The sequence below is a fragment of the Scardinius erythrophthalmus genome (genome assembly GCF_964197995.2).
Source record: "Scardinius erythrophthalmus genome assembly, chromosome: 16".
NCBI classification, from domain to species: Eukaryota; Metazoa; Chordata; class Actinopteri; order Cypriniformes; family Leuciscidae; genus Scardinius; species Scardinius erythrophthalmus.
In genome coordinates, this window is record NC_138236.1 from 13,907,346 (window position 1) to 13,933,482 (window position 26,137).

At 36.3% G+C, this 26,137-nt stretch overlaps 3 protein-coding genes across 3 annotated transcripts; 2 read left to right on the plus strand and 1 right to left on the minus strand.

The window, feature by feature from the left end:
• Positions 1–6: 6 nt before the first annotated feature.
• Positions 7–6,667, plus strand: rap1gapl (RAP1 GTPase activating protein-like). Its single transcript, XM_081388572.1, has 12 exons — positions 7–62; positions 181–259; positions 352–405; positions 565–648; positions 813–913; positions 1,321–1,450; positions 4,418–4,588; positions 5,090–5,161; positions 5,400–5,486; positions 5,588–5,743; positions 5,865–5,952; positions 6,208–6,667. Exons 2-12 carry the CDS (start codon positions 182–184, stop codon positions 6,240–6,242), a joined length of 1,056 nt encoding a protein of 351 aa, XP_081244698.1. The 5' UTR covers positions 7–62; position 181; the 3' UTR covers positions 6,243–6,667.
• Positions 6,668–7,145: 478 nt separating this feature from the next.
• rps9 (ribosomal protein S9) lies at positions 7,146–9,103 on the minus strand. The gene is made up of 5 exons (XM_081389684.1): positions 9,010–9,103; positions 8,457–8,569; positions 8,250–8,372; positions 7,894–8,080; positions 7,146–7,415 (listed from the first exon to the last, which is right to left on the minus strand). Exons 2-5 carry the CDS (start codon positions 8,551–8,553, stop codon positions 7,238–7,240), a joined length of 585 nt encoding a protein of 194 aa, XP_081245810.1. The 5' UTR covers positions 8,554–8,569; positions 9,010–9,103; the 3' UTR covers positions 7,146–7,237.
• A 1,359-nt stretch (positions 9,104–10,462) lies between these two features.
• Positions 10,463–23,969, plus strand: rbfox1l (RNA binding fox-1 homolog 1, like). The gene is made up of 12 exons (XM_081389685.1): positions 10,463–10,897; positions 15,121–15,357; positions 19,228–19,401; positions 19,826–19,879; positions 19,968–20,060; positions 20,128–20,185; positions 20,306–20,365; positions 20,511–20,652; positions 20,882–20,921; positions 21,390–21,460; positions 21,826–21,907; positions 22,009–23,969. The coding sequence occupies exons 1-12, from the start codon at positions 10,811–10,813 to the stop codon at positions 22,051–22,053; spliced, it is 1,143 nt and encodes a 380-aa protein (XP_081245811.1). The 5' UTR covers positions 10,463–10,810; the 3' UTR covers positions 22,054–23,969.
• The last annotated feature ends 2,168 nt before the right edge of the window (positions 23,970–26,137 follow it).

A 26,137-nucleotide genomic window follows, 5' to 3' on the forward strand; every position in this document is an offset into this window, starting at 1 on the left:
GGGCCCCTAGTTTTATCTGTTTGTCTTGAGGAAGAGGAAAATCGCCTGAGAGTCATTCTGAGGTTTGTATTTTGACCTTACATGTCATTCATTATGATGGTGTGCAGTAATAACCGCCTGTACCAATCATCCTGATTAGTTTTCTTTCTTCTTCTTTTTTTTTTTTTTTCATTTTATCAGAATGAAGGAGTGCTCAATTAATGGCACATTCTCTGTTTCTCTCTTTCAACAATTTCCCACGGCAGTGGAGCTGGCAAAGGTATCTCAAAATCACACAACCGGTTTTACTTCATTCACATATGAATGAAAGTGAATAGAAGTTTAATTAGCTTTGATTTGTTTTTATTTAAGATGCTGTGCTCAAGTATCAGCGTGTCAGTTTTTGAGGCTGTGAGTTACTTGAAGGTACATCTTCACTTGTCAGATCTGTCTGTACTATGATCTGGTGGAAGTGCTAACTTGCAATTCTTATTTTATAAACTGATAAATTCCATAAAGTAAAAACTTTTCTGACACAATCAATGCAAATGTCATCCATCATCTCTTTTCTTTCTGCATCGTAAGGCCCCAGAGGTCATAATGGCGTTTGATGAACACAGGGTGTCTCAAAACTTTAAATTCGGTGTCTTATACCAGAGAGAAGGACAGGTATGCAGATACAAAAAATATGATGCGGTTCACCTGACATGTTCACCAGTTTTCTAATGCCAGCCTTGTTAGTCTGACTAGCATTGACGAATAAATAGCCTAAATGGATATTTGTAATTTCTTGTTACAGTAACATTATTTTGTTTTCGATGTATGTGATGTAGTTAACAGAGGAAGATATTCTCAGTAACAATGAGGAAAGTGAGGAGTTTTTGGAGTTTTTATCAATACTCGGACAGACAGTCAAACTGCAAGGATTTACTGGGTAAGAGGGTTACGACTCGCTCCTATTTATATTTATTGATATCTATGTGCCATATCTCTCAACATGATTGTACCAAGTACAACATGTTCCTGGATCAATGATCCTGGAACAACATTTCAATTTATGTTTACAGTTTATGTCAAGTTTAGGCTTACATTCAGGGTGCTTTTCACCTATCATTTCCCTCGGATGTTAGGGATAACTTATTGTTAGGGTTAGATTTAGGGGTAGGGATGGGGTTAGGGCTGCAATTTTGGACAGGAGCACTGTTTCTCGACCTCAAACAATATAATATGTTGACCCAGGAACGCGTGTAACTCTGCAAAATCATCGATATCAATAACAAATCACAACTTTGAAATGTGTTGTCACCTGCCAAAAGAACATCAACATTTTCCATCTCTTAGATTCAGGGGAGGTCTGGATGTCTCTCATGGCCAGACAGGAAATGAAGCAGTTTTCACTTCCTTCCATGGCCGAGAGATTATGTTCCATGTCGTCACCAAACTGCCGTTCACAGAAGGAGATACACAACAGGTTAAATTGAATGAATGTGTGTGTGTTTTAAAATGAAAATAATCAATTAACCTCATTTACCAAACTTCTGTAACATAGCCTAATGCATGTTATGTATGCTAACATTCAGACCAACAGCACGACTCTGATGTTTAGCTTTTAAGCAACAGTTCAACAATAAACAAGAAGTTGATATTGAGTAACTTACATTTTAGACGCAACATTGATAGTTGCTTAATGTAGCCTACAGTATTTTTGCATCGGCAATAAAAAAAATCCCCCCCAAAAATTCCAAACTGCGTCTCCCATCAACACACAGTGGTGGTGATTCGTTCCCAAATGAATCAGTGTGGTTGAACGAATCTGTCGATTCACTGTTTCGTTCGTGAATTAATGATTCACTAAAAAAGTCACTACTCACGCAACCTACTGGTGTTTCGATATAGCCTAACTTGCAGTGGCGGCTGGTGAAAAATATTTTAGGTGGGGCTGTTTTTGCGGGTGGTCTGGGGGCTTGTCCCCCAGAATTTTTTTAATTTCATATATGTGATTTCCTGCATTCTGGTGCATTTTAGGCCACCCATGCCCCTTGCTTATACCAATAAAATAACTCAACCCAGTCAATACCAATGGTCTAAAAAGACCATATGAATTGAACTGCCATGTAGAAATCAACAGTTTCACAGGTAATGATAATGAACAAGTTGCATGTTTATTATGCTCCGTTTCCAGATAGAAACACAGTAATCCAGCTCAGAACTTCGAAACAAAAAAAAAGCAAAGCAAACATACAGTTACATTCCTATTGAGATCACTATTTTAATGGCAAATGTGTGTGAAACGTGGTGTGTGTGACTGTGAGTAAGAGAGAGAGACTGAGTGAGTAAGAGAATGACAGCATAAAAATGAATACGCTATATTTACTCAATAAAATTGTGGCAACAGATTACAAGCAATATTATTAATTAAATTTAACAAATTAGAATTGAGTAATTAAAATAATTCCTTAAAAGTTAACCATTTAAAATGACAAAAATGTAAAAAAAAAAAATCTGAATTAAGAATTCTTTCTTTTTTATTGCCAACATTGAAGACAACTGATGTTAACAAGCAGAATCACTGAAGGAGAAAGCCACATTTTAAGTCACCATTATGGAGATCAGTGTGTGTTTTAGTTGGGCTCTTGACCCTTAAATTATTAACTTTAAGTTTTGTTCGGCTGCTGTAATTCAGTTATAACAGCCGGATGAACAAATAGAAAATGTGATCTGATGGTGTTGGTTGTGTTTTAACATAATCATTATTTCACAATCATTTGACCTGAATCACTGAAGAGACACACAGACATTAAGAATCATCCTGTGAATCACAACAATGGTGACAATAATAAAGCATGTTGCAATGCATTCTGGGTTCATATATATATATATATTTTTTTTTTTATTATTGATTTGATCAATTAAATTACATTTCTTTTTATGTAGGCACACAGACATCAAGATTTAGCATATGAATCTCAGCAATGGTGACAAACAGATCACCTCCATATGATCACAAGCTCATTATTTATTCATGCAGCAATGCATGATGGGAGCCATGAATGAGTTTTGATTGGTGGAACCCAGAATGCATTGCAACATGCATTATTGAATATTTTTCATAAGAATCATACATTTACAATTGTATATAAAATTAAAAAAAAAAATTTTCCAAAATAAGCGTTGTAGTATAACCATCAGGATAGCAATGATGTGTGAACTGAATTTGGCAACAATACAGTGAATTACAGTGCAGTTATGGAATATTTTTCATAAAAATTATAAATTTACAATTGTATATACAATTTAAAATATATTTTTCCCAAAATAAGTGTTTTAGTATAACCACCAGGACATCAGTGATGTGTAAATTGAATTTGGCAACAATACAGTGAATTACAGTGCAGTTATTGAATATTTTTCATAAATAATAATCATAAAAATTATGCAAAAAGATATTTATACAAAATAAGTGTTGTAGTATAACTATCAGGACAGCAGTGATGTGTGAACTGAATTTGACACTATAGTGTGTGACAGTGAAGTTATTGACTGTTTTCGTAGTAAGGCTTTTCGGGTTTTGCACTTTGCAGACGGTCCCTTCGGATCTGTCTCGCTGCCGCCTGCGCATAGAGATCAATGTATTTTGTCCACTGCGAGGGAAAGCTCGTTTTGAGGAAAATTAGGTTGCTGCTTGTCTACATTACTACGATTAAAAAGAGGTGTTATTTGTGTAGTAACAACGTTTAGCTCACCAGTTATTGACCCGGGAAGTTCGAATCTGTGAATTTATTGCCAACTTTACTCAACTAATGCTACTCGATGTCGCCGGCGCTGCCATACTGCACTCGCACTCCTCTGAGGTTAATGTCCCGTCCGTGGTGCAGCAGGTGCACTGATCTAATCTTGGTACTACGGGCGATATTTTCAGAGCCCCCAAACCATAAAATTCGACGACGATGATTGGCAAAATACAAACTTTTTTGCGTAGCAACAGGGTAACCATTGGCTTAAATTCCAGCACTGTAGGGCTGAGCGAACTGGAGCCCAGGGAAGACAGCCTATTGGCTAATACTACACCAACATGAAGTGAATGCAAATATCATTCTGGAGAGTAATAAAAAACATTCTAAAGTAAAACCATTAATAGCATGTCATTAACACAGATTATTTTTCAAAATGAGAGATTATTAAAAACTTCTTATTATTAAATAAAAAATTAAATAAAAATAAAAAACTGGCAGGGAGGTCGGCGCCCCAGCGCCCTCTATGGGCGAGCCCCTGCTGCTAACTTGCTAAAAGAACCCCTGAAATCCTCACCACTAATACACAGAATGGAACAATCACAGACAAGCGGAGTGATAAGTGCTTGTATATCCTTCATAAAAACAAACAAAAGTCTTTAGTTTTTCTTGAATTACATCTCTACTCTTCTGTTTTTCCTCCTCAGTTGCAGAGAAAGAGACACATTGGGAATGATATTGTTGCCCTGGTTTACCAAGAGGGTCACACTCCCTTTATTTCGGATGTGATCAGATCCCACTTCTTGCATTGTTTCATTGCAGTGCGGAGAATAAAGAGAGAAAATGAGGGAGAAGGTGGAGATGGAGGATCATTTCAGGTAAAAAAAAGAAAGAAAGAAAGAAAGAAAGAAAGAAAGAAAGAAAGAAAGAAAGAAAGAAAGAAAGAAAGAAAGAAAGAAAGAAAGAAAGAAAGAAAGAAAGAATGAAAGAAAGAAAGAAAGAAAGAAGCAGGCAACTACATTTAGCTTTATCAACACTCTTTTTTAAATTATTTTATTTTATTTGTAGATTTATATTTCAATAAAAATACAAACATTAGAGAACCAAAAAAGAACAAGTGGGGAATAAGGTGAAACAAATAAAAAGTAATTTACGATTTACTTAAAGTTGTTCTTGCTTTTTTATTGGTGGAGATTTTTTGAAGTGATGGTAATAGTAAACGTAAATCAGAAGAAAATACGTTACAGTTAGGTTTAAATTTAGGATACCTTGCTTTGTCAATGTGGCATTTAACCATCATCAAAAAATAATAATTATCAGATTTAAAACACTTTATCATCACTCACTGTGTACTTCAAAATCTCTTGTTTGATTGACAGGTATCTATCACTGCTAGGGAGGATGTGCCTCCATTTGGCCCACCCCTTCCTACACCGCCCATTTTTACTGAGGTGAGATCACATGACTTATGATAATTCAGAGGTTCAGCAAGGCAGCTTTCAACTCTCGTACATCAGTTCAATTAGATTTACCATTTGGTCTCAAATAAGAAACATGATAGACCCACTACATTTCCTTTGCCGTACGTGAATGTTTATAAAATATGAAATCAACAATTTAAAAAAAGAAAAGAAAGAAAATAATGCTTTTTAATTAGTCCCTGACAACGCTCTGAATTTCTACTTCCAGGGCTCAGTTTTAAGAGAGTTCCTTTTGACCAAACTTATAAACGCTGAAATCTCTTGTTACAAGGCAGAGAAATTCAGTCGACTAGAGGTAACCAACCAGACATAAAACACCTAAACTAACCATTCTCTTATATCACAGCCTTATTTTATAACACTTGTGCTTCTATTTCTCTCCTTTTGTGACCTCAGTCACGTACTCGTTCGTCTCTCTTGGAAGCACTGCGATCTGAACTGTCTTCCCGTTCCCAGTGCATGCTGGGAGAGCCGTCACTGCCCAGCGTCCCCCTCACTGAAGGGGGGAGGAGTGTTCCAGAGGGTGGTGGAGGATTCATTGAGAACTTTAAGGTAGATAATCTCAGAGCAATATACAGTAGGCCTTGATATTGTTACTGGATAGTGCATGTTACTGTTTGACATTAAAATGAGCATCAAATAAATCACTTTATGTCTCCCTTTCCATCTTAAGAGAGCTATTAGAGTGCGAAGCCACTCATTCGATACCTTGGGAGTACCAAAGAAGGCAGGTGGTGTAACAGGGCAGCGACCAAAGGTCAGCAAATACCTATAACACACTAATATTCTCTTAACACATGTGACATAATATATTTTATCATAATTTTTGTGGTTTTGCTAAAGTATGACCATCTTTTCATTTTTTTTCTTTTACTGCTAAAACACTGGAAAAGGATGGTGAAAGGTAAGAACAAGTATAGGAAATATTTGATATTTTTCCTTTGATGTTAAGTGCAATGCAACTCACAGCTTCTCACACAAGTTGTGTATAGTTTTATATTTTACTTCACTCACAGCGAACAGACAAGCGGAGTGGGATACACTGAAATGAGAGGTCAAACCAGTCCCCAGGATGAACTATAGATGAAGGATGTGTCGCCATTTCGAGACTAAGCACAAAAATACTTCCAAGACTTCAAGATAGGTGCTTACCATCCAGTAAAGACTGCAAAGCACAATTAAGTAAATAGATAATTTAACTTAAACTTTGTATTAAGGTAAGTTGTGACTAGCTGCAAGTGCAATCATAAAGATATGAATATAGAAGATTTAATATTATGTACATCATTATTTGAATGTCTTCTTTGAAGTGGCATAGAGTATTCAGTGGCTGCTAATAACCAATGTACCCCAGTGAAGGTGGTTTTAATTTCTGGAATTGAACAATTTTTCTATCCAACTGTGATTAAATGTGTATTTCAAATATTTTTCAGTTTGATCTGGAATGAGAGACCCAATAAATCTGATTAGAACATTATGTATTATTCAACCTGCCAGGAGCAGGTTGGGGAAAATGCAGTATTTTCTATCCACCCTATTTTTTTCTACATCAAATATCTATACACCATATGTGCAAGATGTCAGTCACTTCCAGTTTTTAGTTATACAAAAGTGTAATGTTGCTTTATTGCAAACTTTTTTTTTAGGTAAACTGATTTGTAGCACAAATAGCTTTACCATACTGCACTTTAGTCATTTACTTGGCCAATAAACCAGGAATCTCACATTCACATGAAAAATTAGGTGGATTCAGTAGGAACTTATTACACAATACACTTAATTTAACTCAAGTCACAAAATAAAATTGCAACAAATTCCTTTGGGTCTATTTAGAAACCTTTGGGGTAAATAACTGCATCAGGAAAAATGTTGAAGCTTGTGATGTAATTTATGGGTAATTCATTAATGGTAACATTAAACAATGTTACACTTGAAAAGGACAAGCACAATACAATTTGGAATAAACCATTTTATTGAAAATTTGATGGAGAAGAGAAACAAAAGCAAGCACTGCTGAGTATCTCCACCCCACTGAAAGGGTCGAGTTTAATCCTCCTCTTCATCATCACCGCCTCCACCACCACCCTGGGCCTTCTTGGCGTTCTTTCTCTTCACACGACCAGGGCGACCACCACCGTATGGAGAGCGGAGAGAGAAGTCGATGTGCTTCTGGCTGTCCAGCCTCACCACAAAGGAGGGGATGTTCACAACCTGCTTGCGCACCCTGCAGAATAACAGAAAAATAAAATGTAGCCACATGCACTGAAGGTTCTTCACTTCAAGAACTGATGTTGCTGCTCTCGAGGCCTCATTGACGAGGAATTCTTGACACCACTGACAATCTGACAGTTTTAAGTGTTTTAATCACTGGCCAAGAGAATTGTAGCAACATTACAGTACAAGACCTGCCAAAGTGCCCACATACGTTACCTGGTAGACTCTGTTTCATGCAATAAAGCACCCCAGACGTCATGGAAAGCTCTGGGTTTTGGGCTTTTATTACAAGCAAAGGTATACGGTTTAATCACCGAATTGACCTTGCAGAATATTTCATTCCCACTCACCGGGAGGAGTTTAAACATGGTCAGCTAATGAAAGAGGAAGAAAACCTCAATGCACAAGTGTTCAGGGAAATGGTTTACAATGTTAAAAAATCCTAAACTAAGAGGGTTCTACACATCCAGCATTCTTCTCAATCTTACCGGATGTGCCTCTGACGGATGAGCACACGTGCGTGGTGGATGCTCTTGGCAAGGCCAAGCTTGAAGACCTGGGTCTGCAGCCTCCTCTCCAAGAAATCCTCCACTTTCAAGCCCAGAATGTAATCGAGCTTCATCTTGCCCTCATCCAGCACTCCAATACGCACCAGACGCCTAAGCAAAGCATTACCTAGAATAAGATAAAACAGTGAGAAGGGATAGATACAATACCAAACATCAAAGTTAAAAGCAAATAAATGGCCTCATTGACGAGGAATTCTAGGCATCACTGACAATCAGACCTGTAACATTTTAATCATTGGCCACTCAATTTCAGATACACGTCACATTTCATCTACCTTCAAACAGACGTCTAGCATCCTTCTCATCCAGAGTGAGAAGCTCTCTGGCAGCTTTGCGGATTTTGGCCAGAGTGAACTTCACACGCCAGACTTCTCTCTTGTTTCTGAGTCCATACTCGCCTGTGGAAAAGAGGAGTTTAAATGTATACTCCCATCACAGTAGGGACACCAGTCAAAATCTTTTTTCATTAATTTTGTTCTCACCAATGAGTTTCAACTCCTGGTCGAGACGAGACTTCTCGAAGGGACGTCTGGGGGTGACGTATGTCTTACTACAAACCCAACTCCTGGCAACCGGCATGGCGACCTACTGACGCCTGTGAATTAAAAACATTTAATTTCATTTGACATTATTAATTAAAAATAAATGAAATAATTAATTTAAGGTTTACAGTTAACCAGCAGTGTTTCCTCTTATCTTTGCAACCGCATAAGCCTTCGTATCAAAACATTTTATACTATAATATGGCTTCAAAATCTACTTGAAGAACCATGATGTAGTCAACCGTTTAGGCGGAAATTAAATGAACAAATTATGAGTATGAGAGATCACTTCATGACTAGGCCGGAACGCCTTATGGAAACACGTTGCGCTACACCGCGCGATAAAGCTCGTTTCTCTGCATAATTTAACCAATACTGGAAGTGAAAATCGGTACCTTACTATGCACACGTTTCTTAATGTTATATTAAAAACGTTCAAAACACGAACGGTGAGAAATTATGACAGAAATAGTGAGGACTAGGCCGCCATTACCTGTCTGTGTCAGGCTCGCAGAGTAAAGAGAACGTGTTCCCGGCCTGCCGGAAATTTATATACGGCTTTTAAACTACAGTACCCACAACGCTTTGCGCCTTCCGTTTAAATCACTATTTATGTATTATTTGCTTCCTCCTACTGGCCAAAAGGCGCATTTCTATAAAATGGCCACTTCTATTAACAACAGAGAAATGATTTGAGGTCCATTATTAACAAAGGAATGAAAAACGCCTTATTCAGAACTGGGCGAACAGAAGACAATCGCCCATGAAGAATATATGGTCTTTAAGTGGAACTGGAACAGTTTTCAAAGCACATGATTGACTCAACGAAGTCATATTACAAGTGGGGAAACTTGATTCAAGTGTTGCTGCACTGTTGTGACCTTGGTAATGAATTAGCCACTATGAACGAAAAGGCTTCTAGACATCAAATCTAAAGTTGGTCACTTTTCTTTCACTGTTTGCTTTATGCGAAGTAAACATATTTTTTAGATACCATATAAGTAATATAAAAATAAAGTAGAAGATACAATGAGCATAAAGGCAGCATGCAATAAATGAGACAAATTCAGTTTTTTTCTTGACTAATTCTTGCATTCAACTGATTTAGCAGCCTAACTTATTTTTTTTTTACAACCAAAGCTTTTTTTTTTTTTTTACATTCACACAATACATTTCTCAAGTGTTACCTGAATTATTTATTTATTTATTAAATAAAATTATAAACATATATTGAGTGGGTTTGCATAATAATAGTCCAGTGACACTTTGTTCAGTATTCTTGTGAAATAATTGATGATATATGTAGGCCTATTCTTAAACTTTCTGATATTGGCCCCAGCATTACAGCATAATTCATTGTAGAAGTTAATAGAAAGTTTTAACAATTAAAGATAATATTAGTTTAACAATGGTGATGAAAGAAAATTAAAACTTTTTTTTGTTCTGATAATAATGTAAAATACTTAAATTTTGATTTACGTTTAATATTTTCAACATGCAGTTCTGGTTAGAGGTGGATAGGAGTGCTAGTTAAAATGCACTTTTATCACACTCAAAGATATTTTCCCTTTTCCCAGGCACATTTTTTAGACAAGTATGACAACATTCTAAACGAATACGTCAGATTTTCAAAACAAAGTGACCCATGTCTGTGGTTTTACATTTTGGCCTTTTTATGTAGCATTTGCTTGTGTCTTATTCAGTAAGACATGATGAGAAACATACGTGTTATTAAATTTGGACTAAATTATGAATTACTGCATGGCTTGTTGTTTAATTTCTATTGGTGATACTAGCAAAACTAAAGTAGGAATGGGGGACTATTTATAAAGGAGTGTAACACAACCCTGAGCATGTGTTTCTGTCTATCAAATATACCGACTGACACACACACACACACACACACACACACACACACACACACACACACACACACACACACACACACACACACACACACACACACCCCAGATATCTTTCAGTACTGATCTCCTCTGCCATTTGTGAGACAGACTAACTCGGCACTCTTAACTTTTGGAGAAGGTCTCATTTTTGCCTTTTTTAATTCTTGTGTTGTTTATTGCTTTTTTGTTTTATTAGTGGAGTGAAACCCACTCTTCTTCACCTTTTCTTTTTCACACCCCTGGATCTTTTTCCTCCTCTGTTTGGACTCTAAAACTTCTCAGTCTGGTACTTTCTTGATTCAGAAAGCTCTCCTTTCCCTCTCTCTCCTCCTGGTCTCCCATCCCTTGTAGTGGTTCCTTTTTTTCTGTCCTTTTCTCTGGCTATGCACCATGCTGTCCTCCCCTACTGTGATCCTTCAGCCCTATGGACTCCCTGTTTACCCCCAGACAGCCTCCTGCTACCCCAGCATTGTACAGGTAAACGTGTCTCTTTCTCTCTCTGTCTCTTCCTCTTTCACACTTTCTCTGGAATTTTTTTTATTTACTTACTTATTTTTATTTAATTTTTATTTATATTTATTTTTTTAGATTTATTTGTTTATTTAGTTTTAAGCATTTTAAGAACTTTCCTTGTGCAGTTTCTGTCACATGTCTGGTAAAATGTTGAACAAATCAACCAATCACTGAGCAGCAAGAGGCTTTCCTGTGTACTAAAACCAGTAAACGGTCGTCCACCAGCGGTTCTGCAGTGAGGACATGAAAGGCGTTTTTGTATCTGTCAGTGAAGGACGCTGCGTCCCTCTGTTAGTTATATTTGTCCCTGAGAGGTGGCAAGCTGAAAACAGGTTCAGTGTGCGTGTGTGTGTGTGTGTGTGTGTGTGTGTGTGTGTGTGTGTGTGTGTGAGAGAGAGAGAGAGAGAGAGATTCCAGGACAGCTGATAAACGGTGTGCCTGCTCTTTCTCTCCGGCGTCACACTCGCTGTATTTTTAGTCTGTTCTCGATTCCCTCAAACATACAGATTAGAGATATAGAAATAGATGTAGAGTCTCAGATTGACTCATTATTATTACACAGTGATAGATTATATCTAAAGCGTAGGATTTATGTTGCCTTCACGTGCTATCGGAATTATCAGACACGAACGCCCTCTCTAAAGTCAAACATTTAATGCGATGAGCTCGTAATCACGACTTCAGAAGTGGGAAGTAGGAAATTTCCGATAGCACGTGAAGGCAGCATTAATAACATTAATTAGGAATTTTCTTAGTTGCTTCTGCTACGTTGAAGGAATAGTTCATCAAAAACATTAATTGTGTACATTAATTGTGTCATCATTAACTCACCCTCAAGTCGTTTCAAACCTGTCTGATTTTTTCTTCTTCTGCTGAACACAAAAGAAGATATTTTGAAGAATGTTGGTAACCAAGCAGCCATTGACTTCCATAGTATGGAAAATAAACAAATAAAGTGTTTGGTTACTGACATTCTTCTAAATATCTTCTTTTGTGCTCAGCAGAAGAAAGAAATTCAGACAGGTTTGGAACAACATGAGGTGAGTAGGCTAAATGATGACAGAATTTTCTTATGGAATGTTATATATTCATATACTATATTAGAAAAGCAAACACTTGTACAAATTGTATAATTTGTCCTCTTATTTTTGTATGTGCATTCATTAATGGATCAATGAATATGTTTGGAATAATGTGCAGTCATTATTATAAAATACCCCCCCCCCCCCCCATTACATTATCATCATTTAAGATGATAATGTATCATCTTAAAATGGTTTATTTTGCAATAGTCACTTGCTAACCAATATTGCACAGCTAATAAAGAAATAGCCTACATTTATGTAAAATGCTGATTTGAGTTAAAGAGAGTGAAACAATGGTAATACTTGGAATATTCTCATTTTAATATTGCTTTGGATCAGTTAATTGAAATAAACCTGAAATAAAATTAAATATACTTATTTGATGAAAAACTTAATCTTAAATAACTTAAATAACTTAAAATATATATCAATTTTAGTCTTAGTTTTTTATAGCACATAATAAAATGACAAAAACTTAAACTAAAATGTACAAATAAAAGCTAATTTAAAATAAACACTATAACAGTAGCCTATATTAATAATAAAAAAAACTGATATTGTTTAGCAGTCAATATATAAATATCTCTGACCCCAGAATCCCAAAGTTGGCCGACTAGAATCAAGTATTCCAAAGAGCCTTGTAATACATGAGTATAGACTACATACACAGTTCTTGTCATCAGGACTGTGTGTGTGTGTTTGAATGATCCCGCAGCTGTTAGATGAGCACCTGGCATCCTGCCGCTGATCTTTAACCCCAAACCTGACAGCTGAAGAGGCCAAAGTGTGTGTGAGGGGGAAGAAATCTCGTGTCAGTGTGCCTGAAAAGACCCTTTATCTGCCTAATAGAGGCATTGTTTAAATACTCTTACAGTAACAAAGAATTAGGATGGCAAACTGAACAGTTTATGTTCAGATCGCGCAAGGTAACTAATGGTGTTTTTGAACAATTATATCATGTTTATTATGATTGTTCTCCATAACCCCTGTGCCAGAACATGGTTTGGTATTGTTTATTTAAGTTATTCTGTTGCGAACAAAAGCAGTACTTGATGAATTAATTTTGATCTTTGATTTGGTTTCCGGCCAGCAACAACAGCACACCGAGTGACATTTTGAGTCAGCAATCTGTAGTGTTTCAGTTTGCAGGTCTGACAACACCTGTTGCATCTCGTAAATCTTGTTAAGGGGTATCAAGTTGTTCCTGTGGTTTTTTTTTTTTTAAATAATGAAAGTATATATATATACTGTGCAGTGATTACAGAAAACATTGTAATTATGGTATATAATACCACAATGCTGAATAGCTGTGATGAGAAACTGACACTGATGCAACATGATACTTTTGTTTCTGTTGGAGGAATCTAAGTGTGGCTGTGATATTTAATCAGAGCCGTGTCTTTTAGTGTCACAGTTTATCAGTGAAGTCTAAATTTACTCTGCCGTATCTGCTTGGTGATAAAGAGTAAACACTATGTGTAAAAAAAAAAAAAAAAAAAAAATTTGTGGCTAAAGTTGCTGTCTCAAATTTTTAAATACAATCACCTTGGTCAAAGTCATTTCACCTTAAATTACATTAAACTGACTTAAAAATCTTGTATAACTTCCAAAAAATTTTTGAAAATTGCTTAACTTATTTTGAGTTAAGCGATGTAAATACATATGTTGTCATAACTTATTAATCATATTTTTTTTACAGTGTATAAAGTATGTGAAGAGCTTCATATCAGCTTTATCTATTATTTTGCCAATACCTTTATTTTGCCTATTTTATTTTTGAAATCTAAAACCTTTTTATAAAGATCTTTTTTTTGTCACAAAACACCAAAGCTTGACAACACTATCAATATATTTTTATATAATTACAAGTTTCTGCATAAAATGTGTTATAGTAATATTTGAGTGAATTTAATGTCTTAAGTTTCAACTTTTCATACATTTTTTTGTTCTATGTTTGACCGAACAGTTATTTTAATGTGTTTGTGTGATCTTACCTGTTTTTACCTTATCTGTTTTATACACACTGTACACACTTGCAATAGTCACAGAAATCTGGTTGGTCTGGTATTCCATGCATTGAACATGCTTAAGATCACTGAGTTTTACAGAGCAGGAACATTGAGGAGTTTGTATGTGAGAATCAACTTTTTGAATCCAAAAAGTGTGTCTACAGTGTAGGAGGGGGGAATGGGTTGATGATTGACATGAACAAATGAACACAGCTGGTGTAAAGACCCCCCTTTAGACAGGTTTGTTGCTCTGTGATTGGTGGGTTCGAGGGACTTATGGCGAGGTGGGCGGGTGAAAGCTTTGCATTAAAAGCATGCTTCAGTTGTTGGTGAGTATTGGGCCGCCTGTGGAATGCACTGAAGGGGTGAGATACATCATTTATACTACATTTATACTCCTTTTTTATAAATTGCGTCTTTGCTAAGACTTGTATGTGATGTCTGGTTTAGCTGTGTTTATGTTATGTGCAGTATGCATTTCTGCAAACAGACTGTAACAGGCTTTTTAATTAGTTGGTAAATTCAGGTCAGTTTTATTTGCCATTTTTTTTAAGTAAATTTTTGCTATCTTCCAGAAAGTATTTTTGTGAAAAATTGAATAAGAGTAGCCTACTTATATTGAATATGAAGGCCTACTTAAATCAAAATATGAAAAGAAATCCTGCATTTAAAGGGATAGTTTCCCCAAAAATGAAAATTGAGTCATCATTTACTCACCCTCATGTCCAAACCTGTATGAGTTTATTTCTTCTGCTGAACACAAAAGAAGATATTTGGAAGAATGTTGGTATAGACAATTGATGGATCTCATTGACTTCCATTGTATTTTTTTTCCTAATATGGAAATCAATGGAATCCAATAATGGTCTAGTTACCATTATTCTTTAAAATATCTTCTTTTGTGTTCAGCAGAAGAAATAAACTCATACAGGTTTGGAACAACATGAGGGTGAGTAAATGATGACACAATTTTCATTTTTGGGGGAACACCAGATCTTTTCTCTAATTTTACCTAATGCTTAAACAGTTTATGAACAGTTTGAACAGAACGTATATATTTCTGTTAGTAAACAGCATCTCTATCTCATTATAGGGTGCCGCCGCCCAAGAGGCGGGGCCAGGCAGTGGTGACCCTTCACTTCCTCAGGTCTATGCCCAACCCCCTTCATACCCTCCACCTGGACAAGCCCCACCCACACCTGCTGCCCGACTGCCACCCCTCGATTTCACTGCTGCCCACCCAAACCCTGAATATGCAGATCATCATCAATTGAGAGTCTATCAGGGCCCTCAGCACGACGGGACAGAGTCTATACCTGCGAATAACACAGTAAGATTGATTACCTGATCAATAAATGACTGGATCAACAGTGTTTTAGAGAAGAATATGATCTTAAACATCAAATAACACAGGGAAGTTTCTGAAGTAGATAAATAACTTAAAAAATAGAAATAGCTTTAAAGTGAAAATGCATTTGTTAGTATATGCAAAAAAAAAAATATTACACAAAACAAGTGAATATATAAATCAAGCACAAACATTTATTTAAATAATCTAATTCTGCAACAGTCAAGCAGTGCCCATATGAGTATAAACAATTATTATTTTACAGTGGGCAACACTGTGCAACTGCTGTGAATTCTGTATATACACAGTAAAATCAGCGTATATTCAGATGTATTTGCGTCAGAGAAGGTATGTCAGGAATATGTATGGGCTGCTGATATATAATCTCATGCTTCGGTCCTCTGGGATCTCCTATCTGAGCTAAAAATATCTCTCCTTTACACATCCTTCCTTTGCCTTGTCCATGTATGGCAATTCAGCTGGCTCAGGGCACCATATAGAGTATTTAAGTTTACTATGGAAGAAAAACTTCCCTCTTCAAAGAACTTTTAAACTTTGAAGTTTTAATCGTAAATGTTTATATACTATGCTTTAATAAGAAGAAATTTTATGTTTATCTAATTCATTCTTCTCTGTATTTACTCTTAACATGAATTACATTCATTTAGATTCTGAGTAATGTGTTGATATACTGTAGGGGTTTTCAAAATGGGAGTCCAGGAACCAAATTGTATTTTAGGTTAGGTTATAAGTCAACAAGATAACCTAAGATATATATTCATTTATAGCCTATATTAGTACGCAAATATAGGATAATATTATGGATTCCCCCTTCCATATGTAAAGCACTTTGAGTACCTAAAGCGCTATATAAATGTAACAAATTATTATTATTATTATGTGTATATGTATAATTTGATATTATTACTGTTTCATTTGCATTCTTGCCTGGTTGAAATTCACAAGATTATTTTACCATTATTAAAATTGTAATTTAGTTAATTTAGTGTTTTAGTTTAGATGATTTTAGTAAAAGAAAAAAGAAATTATAATAATAATAATTATATATATATATATTGCCAACTTATCACAAAGTAAATATTCTCGAGATAATATAATAATAATATGCTTTGGCTTCGGTAAAGACAATATCATTTTGTACATGTTGCATGTTGTAACATATAATATGACGCTTAATATTTTAAATACATTAAATTATATAGCTGTTTGTATTTTAGCATGATGATAATCATATTTTTGAGTTCATAGCATCAAAAAGTTTGAAAACCCCAAAAATATATCCCCAGTGAATCAACCTGAGATACATTAATTTAGTTGAATAAGTCAAATAAATTATTATTACTATGACTGTGACTTTTTTCAGTTTTTCAGTGTGGTCAATGCAACAAAATGCATTTACTAATATTTTTAAGGCACCAGTACTGAAATGCCAGTCATGAGCCCAGATGTAAATATTGTCTTTAAAGGACAATCTGTAATTGCTGAAATATTGTCTCTTGGACCCATGCCATAACTTTAAGTTCTTTAATGTGTCACCATGGACATGTATGATGTGTTTTTTTAGAATGTGTTTTGGGTCATTACTAATGGCTCATCGGGTATAGTAGAAGGCCATTATAAGTTTAACAAAGGAATTGTGGGAAGGACTGAGAGTAATAATTTCACAATGAAAGTTTTTTTTTTTTTTTTACTGAAAAAGTTCATGCAATGAGTTCTCTCTTTCTCTGTCACACCATCTTCTGTCCACATTGCTTATATCACTAGAGAGCGCCAGATATTGGGACTATGAGACGCCGCCGTGGAGGGAGGGGTCAAGGGGGGGAGTCAGACGGGATGACCCCTCCCCCCTCATCTATGTTAACCAGGTCCAGTTCAGAAAAGCACTCTGCATCGTGACGTGATATCATCACATACCTTCCCATCACACCTTCCCTCAATCTGTCACTTTTCCCAAAACCCTCCCTGGCCTGTGTCTCTGTATGAATGTAATGATGATGATGATTCAACAGTATTTTCTGTGTGACTGTCTGCTGTCGTAGTCATTACAGCTAGCAATCAGCCCGGCCAGCTCAGAGTTAACCATAACCATGTTCTGTTTGTGTGTGTGGATGTGTGTGGATGTGTGTGTGCGTAAATCTCTCCTACCTCTTTCTTCCTTATTAATACACTGTTCTGTCTTGGTTCAAAAAATGGCACAATGTTGCAATTTTGCAATCAGCCTGTAAAATGATTTGCTGAAATGCGTAAGCTGCTTGAATTCCCCTGTTTAGAGCTTCTGTCTTTTACTTTCAGTTTTGGGGTTCACTCGGTTCTTGACCCTTCCTTACCTTCTTGCCCCATCAGAACCCATCATTTCTACTTTTGTGCTCTTTTTATTGTGATGATTCTGTAGATTGTAGAGTTGAGGGAACACTAAGGAGGGTTAGTCATTACAGTGGAATTTATTTCTAGGAATTATGCAACTTCTGGTGGAATGCACTGAAAATGAGCTGATGAATTAAAATTTCTGCCTGAGACTGATAAACAATACATATTTTTATGTTATGGGCAACAACCGGCAGATAATATAAATTATATTTTGATAAATACATTTTGAGAAGTATACAGTCTGAATCAGTCCTCTAGACGAGGGACCTCTGGGATGATGGTTAGATAAAATAAAAAAATAAAAAAGAACATTTTTATGTAGAATCAAAGGAAGGGAACACGATGAACCGAATGCACCCCCTTTTTCTGCCCAGATTAGAGCTGTTTTGTTGCCCTTTACCCTTTATATCTCAGTATTGCAGATCTGTAATGAATGAGTTAAAGCAGAAGTCATTTAGCCTTTCTGCTTTAACTTTTTCCATCATTATAAAATAGATATGGAATTGGCCATCTGTCTGTCCTTCTTTCTCGTTCTAATGACTCTATCATTTGCATAACAATTTTTTCCACTGCTTTGAGATTCACTTCACATAATGCGTTGTGCCCTCACATTTCCTTTTTTTACCTAAACTTCTTTTTGACCTTTATCACCATTTTCCCTTCCTCTTTTTCACCATTTTCCTTTTCACTCCTCTACTTTGTCACGCTATGCTCGCCTACTCTTTTTCTTCTAGCTATTGGCTCTTTCTGTTTTTGAACATTTTTAATACACTTTCTTTTGACTTCTTAATCCATTTTTTAATGGTAACAGTTTTGTGCCGTTTGGTGAGGTAGGCTGTGCAGACATACGAACTGGCATCGTGATGCATTGTGGGATGGTGTATGTGTTGGGTTTGAAGCACAAAACACTCCTATGTATTGATCTGCATGGGGGCATTTTATTCACAGTCATGTTCAATCAGTGCAATAGGAAATGCTATATGACAATATTTCAGTTGCAGCACACAGAAAGTTACATGTTAAGTATGCTAGTAATCTTTAATGACTTAAAAAGCTGGTATTGACTTCACTGAAGTTAAAATTGGACTGTGCTCTATTTTCAAATGCAAATTGTGTTTTTTATGTCTAACAGGCATGTACTTAGACAGCTCACTAAAATGGGAACTTGTTCACATTTCCTCACTTTTGCTTGAGAGGAATCACTGGATGAGGAATGCTCCTTTACGTTTTGTTGTGGTCACTTTATAAAACCAGTTTTCTCCCAATAAAATGTTAGATTGCAGTAAGTTTAATAAGATATCTTATACCATAGATAAGAACTAAAGGTATGTTGTCATGCAATGCATACTAATGTTTTTTTCTATTCTTCTCTTTAACTTCCTCCTCACTCTTTCTATGTCTGTTCCCTCTTTCTGCTCCAACATTTTCTCCCTTCCCTATCTTTCATTCCTGTCACCCTCATAGGATGATTCTTTGGCACCTGTAACATCGGACCCACAGTCTCTTACTGTGGCATCTGGAAGTGGAACAGGAAGTGGAAGTGAGGAGGAAGGAACTGGGAAGGCCCAACCCAAAAGGCTCCATGTTTCCAATATCCCCTTTAGGTTTCGGGACCCAGACCTGAGGCAGATGTTTGGGGTAAGAGCATATGCATTTGTCCCAAATGTAATGCATAACTCTTTTTTTTTTTTTTTTGGCCAATTTAATATCGCCCAACAATGAACATTCAGTTATCATTTACTCAGTCTCATGTCATTCCAAATCTGTATGACTTTCTTCTGCAGAGCACAAAAGAAGATATTTTGAGAAATGTTTGAACATTTTTATATACAATTAAAGTCGATGAGGTCGATGTTTGACAAAAACAAATACTAAGATATTTTTCAGAGGAATCTTCTTTTGTACTTAACAGAAGAAAGAAATTCATACCGGTTTGGAACAACATGAGAGTTAGTAAATGATGACCGAATGCTCATTTTTAGGTGAACTATCCCTTCAGCTAAACCCATTTCCATATGTAACTGTTTAGTCAATATATGTTTTGTTTTTTTCTCTCTCTCAGCAATTTGGCAAGATTCTAGATGTGGAGATCATCTTTAATGAGAGAGGGTCAAAGGTCAGTATGTCTAGCAGTTGTGTTGAGTAAGTCACTTCATTATTTGAGTTTCAACTCTGATTCAATTTGATTTCAATCCTTTCTTCAGGGTTTTGGATTTGTGACATTCGAGAGTGCAGTGGAGGCAGACAGAGCGAGAGAGAAGCTCAACGGAACGATCGTCGAGGGAAGGAAGATTGAGGTATGTGGATAAGTTACTGTGTTAGGGAGAAGGGACAACTAAACAACTAAATGACTCTGATCCTCAGGTGAACAACGCCACAGCGAGGGTGGTAACAAAAAAGCCCCAGACGCCATTAGTGAACGGTGAGCTTCCTTCATAATGTTCTGCCCCCAAAAAACTTGTAACTCATTGTTACTAGTATAAAAATAAAGGGTTGATAGAATTCAGCTCTCACTTATTTGTCTATTTGTCTATTCCTGTAGCTGCTGGGTGGAAAATCAATCAAGTAATGGGGGCCATGTACGCCCCGGAACTTTACACAGGTATGGGCATTTTTAATCCTAACCTTTATTCCATTTTCGAATTAAAAAATGTATTGGTTATCAGAAATGTCCTGTCCTAAATTGACTTTAGAAAATGTGATTCTTTTGTTTTTTTCCTCTGATATTCACTCTTTGGGTTTAATAGTCGCCAGCTTCCCTTATGCTGTTCCCACACCGACCTTGGCCTACAGAGGCTCTGGCCTCCGTGGACGTGGTCGGGCAGTCTACAATACAATCCGCTCCGCTGCAGCCGCAGCCACACCAGCTGCAGTACCAGCCTATCCCGGGTCAGTCACTCTCTCAGTGGCCATGTTATGACTACAAAACGTTTAGTCAGTATTTACACTATACTGGAATTATTGAAATCTTTTAAATGATTTTGAACTTATTTTATTATATAATATACATTAAATGAAATTAAACTTTCATTAAATGTGAATTTAATTTTAAATTTATATGATTTAATTAATTTTATTTATGGCGTTATGTAATGTGCCTACTTTCTATCTCCTGCAGAGTGGTGTATCAGGATGGATTGTATGGTGCTGAGGTCTATGTACGTTACCAGTCAACTTTTACCTTTGTACCGGCATATTTCTGAGAGTTTACCGTTACTTGGTGTAGTCAGATCTAGCCTTAACCATAAAGCACTTACCCAACCATAGGTTTAAATTCTTTAGGAATGAAAAGACACATCAAGGCCTACATAGAAATGTGATTGCTTAAAATGAAAGTCACGAGATGCGTTACAAATGTAAAAGTGGTGGTGAGTGTGGTCAAAGCTATTAGCTGGTAAAGAAGAAGAGAATGTGACTCATCATGCACTGCCAGGATCCTGCAAAAGCCTAAATATAGATTTCTAGATGAAATGTCCACTGAAAGGACTCATTCAGGTTTATATGCTGGCTGACTCCTAACACAAACAAATTTAATCCTACCTGGAAACTTTATGTTGAATTTTAAAATCCAAATCATAGTTTTTTGAATGAATAGCAATGCAATTCTTCAAACTTCCTGTCTTTAGGGAGGATATCCAGCTACATATCGAGTGGCCCAGTCGGCCTCAGCAGCTGCAACAGCCACATACAGTGATGGGTAAGAACATCTGTCTATCTATCTATCTATCTATCTATCTATCTATCTATCTATCTATCTATCTATCTATCTATCTATCTATCTATCTATCTATCTATCTATCTATCTATCTATCTATCTATCTATCTATCTATCTATCTATCTATCTATCTATCTATCTATCTATCTATCTTTTTACAAAAAATCTGAGGTGCTTTCCTTACTGATTTTCTCCTGTCATTTCCTGTTATGTCATGCTGTTCACCTTCTTTTTTTCTCTGTTCATTTTCTGCTGTGGTTCAAATGCTGTTTTTGCTTCTATCTGTTTTGGATCTATCCATCCATCCATCTTTTCTTATTTTTTTTATTTTTTAAACATTTTTAAGATACGGAAGAGTCTATACTACAGCAACAGACCCCTACCATCACTCAGTGGGACCCACCACCACTTATGGAGTTGGAACAATGGTAAGTTACAAACTGAAAAATTGCACATGGCGAGTAATTAAACACACTTTCTTTACCGATTGATATGACAGAATGTCTGATTTATTCTGTTTTGTTTACAGGCAAGTTTGTACCGTGGAGGCTACAACCGCTTTACTCCGTACTGAACGAAAACTACTCTTTGACTCACTTCTGCTTATATTGACTGGGAAATGATGAGACTTCATGAACCACTGTCTTCAGAGGAACCATTTAACCTTAATATTGTAAATACTGCTGATATTTATTGAGGAAAAAAAGACAAATCCAGCCTGAAAATATAATTATTTATATTTAGGGACTTTTTATTTAATTCCTAATTTAAGAAAATACCCCATCAAAAAAGAAAAGTACATACATACTCATCAGACTGCACAGTGTCTAGTTTATTATGGTGTTGTTGTTATCGACAGTACATACTGATACTATCATAATAGTGCCATGATATGGAAGTCATCATGTGCTCATAGAGCCTCACAGGTAGATGACAGGCTTCACCAAGCGGCCCAACACTGTAATTTTATTAAAACCTCTGGATCTGTTGCACTGCTGAATGCTGATTTTATACAATAGACAAAGACAAATAGCCTACCTCTAGTGGAACTTCCCCCTGAGAGAAATACAAAACTCTGAACTTGTCTAGTATGTATAGGACGGTGTGTGTGTTAGTTGGAGTTTCTTTGGAGTGTTTGAGTGTGTGTGTAAGTTTTCTGCTGTCACAAGCATTACTGTGAGATACAGCAATGGCACTGGGGTGGGTGATATTTTTCTCACAATGTAATCTACCTCTGAGCTAAACATCTATCTATCTATCTATCTATCTGTCTATCTGTCTATCTATCTATCTATCTATCTATCTATCTATCTATCTATCTATCTATCTATCTATCTATCTATCTATCTATCTATCTATCTATCTATCTATCTATCTATCTATCTATCTATCTATCTATCTATCTATCTATCTATCTATCTGTCTTTTTACAAAAAATCTGAGGTGCTTTCCTTACTGATTTTCTCCTGTCATTTCCTGTTACGTGATCCTGTTCACCTTTTTTTTCTCTGTTCATTTTCTGCTGTGGTTCAAATGCTGTTTTTGCTTCAGCATATAACGTTTGTATTCTTATTCTGTCTTTATTCTTCTCTTTTACCACTTTCAACTTATTTTTTAATGCTTCTTTTAGCCTCTTTTTTGCTTTTTTCCCATTACTGTCTGCTTTTAATGACTTTCTTCTTTCTTAAAGGCTTGCATTAATGTCTGCTTAAGATCATTTTTAAATTCCAAATTACTGATTCAAAAATTAATCAAAATGTATGAATCAAAAGACTATTTAGATGTTTTCTCTCTCTCTCTAGGGAACTGTTCTGTGCCTTTCTTTCTCTTTCTTTCTTTCTTTCTTTCTTTCTTTGGCTGGTTGGCTTGATTGTTTACTTTTACTATTAAATGTTAGTGTCCCCACTTTTAATATTACATTTTTTTCTCACACGAGTCACGCCATCTTATTTCCATTTGACTGTTTTTCTATCTCTCATTTCTTCTCTGGGGTGATGTTGTTGTGCACATGCTTTCACTCATGCATATGTCTGTGATCTATCTTATTATCTGATTACTCTTCCTTCACTTTGACTCTCACTATGCTTATAAGGCTTATTTAATATTCTTACAGCTGATTTCTTTTCTCCTGTCTTCTTTCTTTTCTCCTGTCTTCTTTATTTTCACCTGTCTTCTTTCTTTTCACCTATTTTTCTCATATTTCCTCACTTCCTTTCTGCACTGTGTTCTTTGCTTTTTCATTTTACCTGTCTGTTATCTTTTAGATTTCTGTGCATTTCTCTTAGTGTTGTTTGCAGAGTTTATTTTCTTTAGTTTAGTTCACTTAATAATTTCCTTCTCTCTTTCTTCCAGACAGTTTGGTTATTATTATTTTATCTCACATCCATTAGGACCCTATAATGTCATTGCTGTATCTTTTTTTTTTTCAACTCACTAAAGTGTAAGCTTTAACTCTGTGGCTGAATTGTACATTAAAAGAGTTTAATGATGTTTAAGATTTGTGTCTGATCATTGAGCAGAATATTTGTTATTTCATTATGCTAATTTTGAAACATGACAGCAAATAACACTTTTAACACACCACCTTAGATTTAAAGTTTTTTTTCTTTATGTTTACTTTAGTCTTTTTCTCATGTAGCGGATCACTGGTCGCACCACAGCCTTTTTTAAGGTGTTTACTGCGAGCATAAAATGGGACAGGTTTACAACAATCATTTCTCTGTTTCATAATCTCTCCTCAGCTTCACTCAGACTAGGGTGGAATAGTGTAATGTGAGACACTTTCTAATGTGGGACACAAGCTTCAGTGCATTTAACTCTTCTTAACATTAAAGTGAACATGATGTTGTATACAAGCAGGGATGTCAAGTAAATTAAATCACATGACTTTATGAAAATTATGTCATAAATGCAGCCATGAAAATTATCAAACAGGAAGTACGTATTGTGAAGTCCATTCAAAGGTCAGTCACATGGGATTTAGCCAAAATTATGATAAGGATATAAATCTGTTATAAATAAAACAATGTTCTAATGTTATCAAATTATATTTGTGGTGTATTTGTACAAATGTTGCAATAATATTGTTAAAATCTTCTATTTGAAGCAATCTTTGTCATCACACGTTAGAAAATGTTGTTTTAAACAGGGACAGCATGATTTGACTAATGTCAAGGACCTTAATTTGACTAAGGACAATCAAATGTTATTCAATTGAGAAAACAAGCATTAAAAGAATAGTTCACTTAACAATGAAAATTCTGTCATAATTTACTCATCTTCAAGTTGTTCCAAACCTGTATGAATTTCTTTCTTCTGCTGAACACAAAAGAAGATATTTTGAAGAATGTTGGTAGCCAGACAGTTATTTTTCCTATATGGAAGTCAATGGGGTCCATCAACTGTCTTAATTTTTAAGTGAACTATTCATTTAAGAAATGTATTTATGTTATTATTTATTATTTATAAATGCATGTATTTTTGTTAAAATGTTGGGCTTATAATGCAGAAATATTATTTGTTTTAAGATCAGGATTCAAAACCTAGACCAGAGGACAATGGGATCCTGGGCCATGATGAATCCTTGTCTGGCAAGGACTGCTTATTTCTGTGTTTTTATCATTACAGTTTGCCTAACACATGATTTCTTACCATGTGTAGCAGGACTACTACAACCCCTACCCATCCCACAACGACCATGGTCCCACATCGCCATTGATTTCGTCACCGATCTACCATTCTCTCAGGGTAACGCAACCATATTAACTGTCATTGATCGTTTCTCCAAGGCATGTTGACTAATACCACTGTCTCAGCTCCCATCAGCCTTCAAAACCATAGAACACCTCTTCCACTTTGTATTCCGCTATTATGGTCTTCCTGAAGACATTGTCTCCGACAGGAGTCCCCAGTTCACATCAAGGGTTTGGACAGCTTTCTTTCAATTATTCAATGTCAATATAAGTCTCACTTCAGGTCACCACCCCCAATCTAATGGCCAAACGAAACTACTAAACCAAGAACTCACCAAATTCCTCAGAATGTACTGTCAGCAGAACCAATCCGACTGGAGCCGCTTTCTTCCCTGGGCAGAATATGCACAGAACTCAATTCTCAAACCCTCCACAAAATTAACACCTTTTCAGAGAGTTCTGGGGTTCCAACCTCCGCTTTTCCCATGTTGCGGTGAGCCGTCCGAAGTATCTGCTGTGAACGATTGGTTTCAACGAAGTGAGGCTGTTTGGAACCAAGTGCATATCCACCTACAACATGCCATAAACGGGGGTAAAGAGCAAGAGCAAGCTGTCCACCATCGCCGCCCCAGTCCCAACTGCACTCCTGGACAGTGGGTGTGGCTTTCAATCCGAGACCTCCGCCTTCGATTACTGTGCAAGAAACTCAGTCCCAGGTATGTGGGCCCTTTCAAATTTTTGAGACAAATCAATACTGTGTCATACCACCTTGAATTACCTGCCACTTATCGCATTTCTCCTACTTTCCATGTCTTTCTGCTGAAACCTGCCGGTGGCCCGAGGGTGAAGGAGGAAGGCGGTGACTCAGGCCCCCCACCCATGATCGTGGATGGCGAGGAGGCATTTCAAGTGCGAGATTTGCTAGATTCCAGACGTCTGGGACGCTAGATCCAACGACCTGGAGGA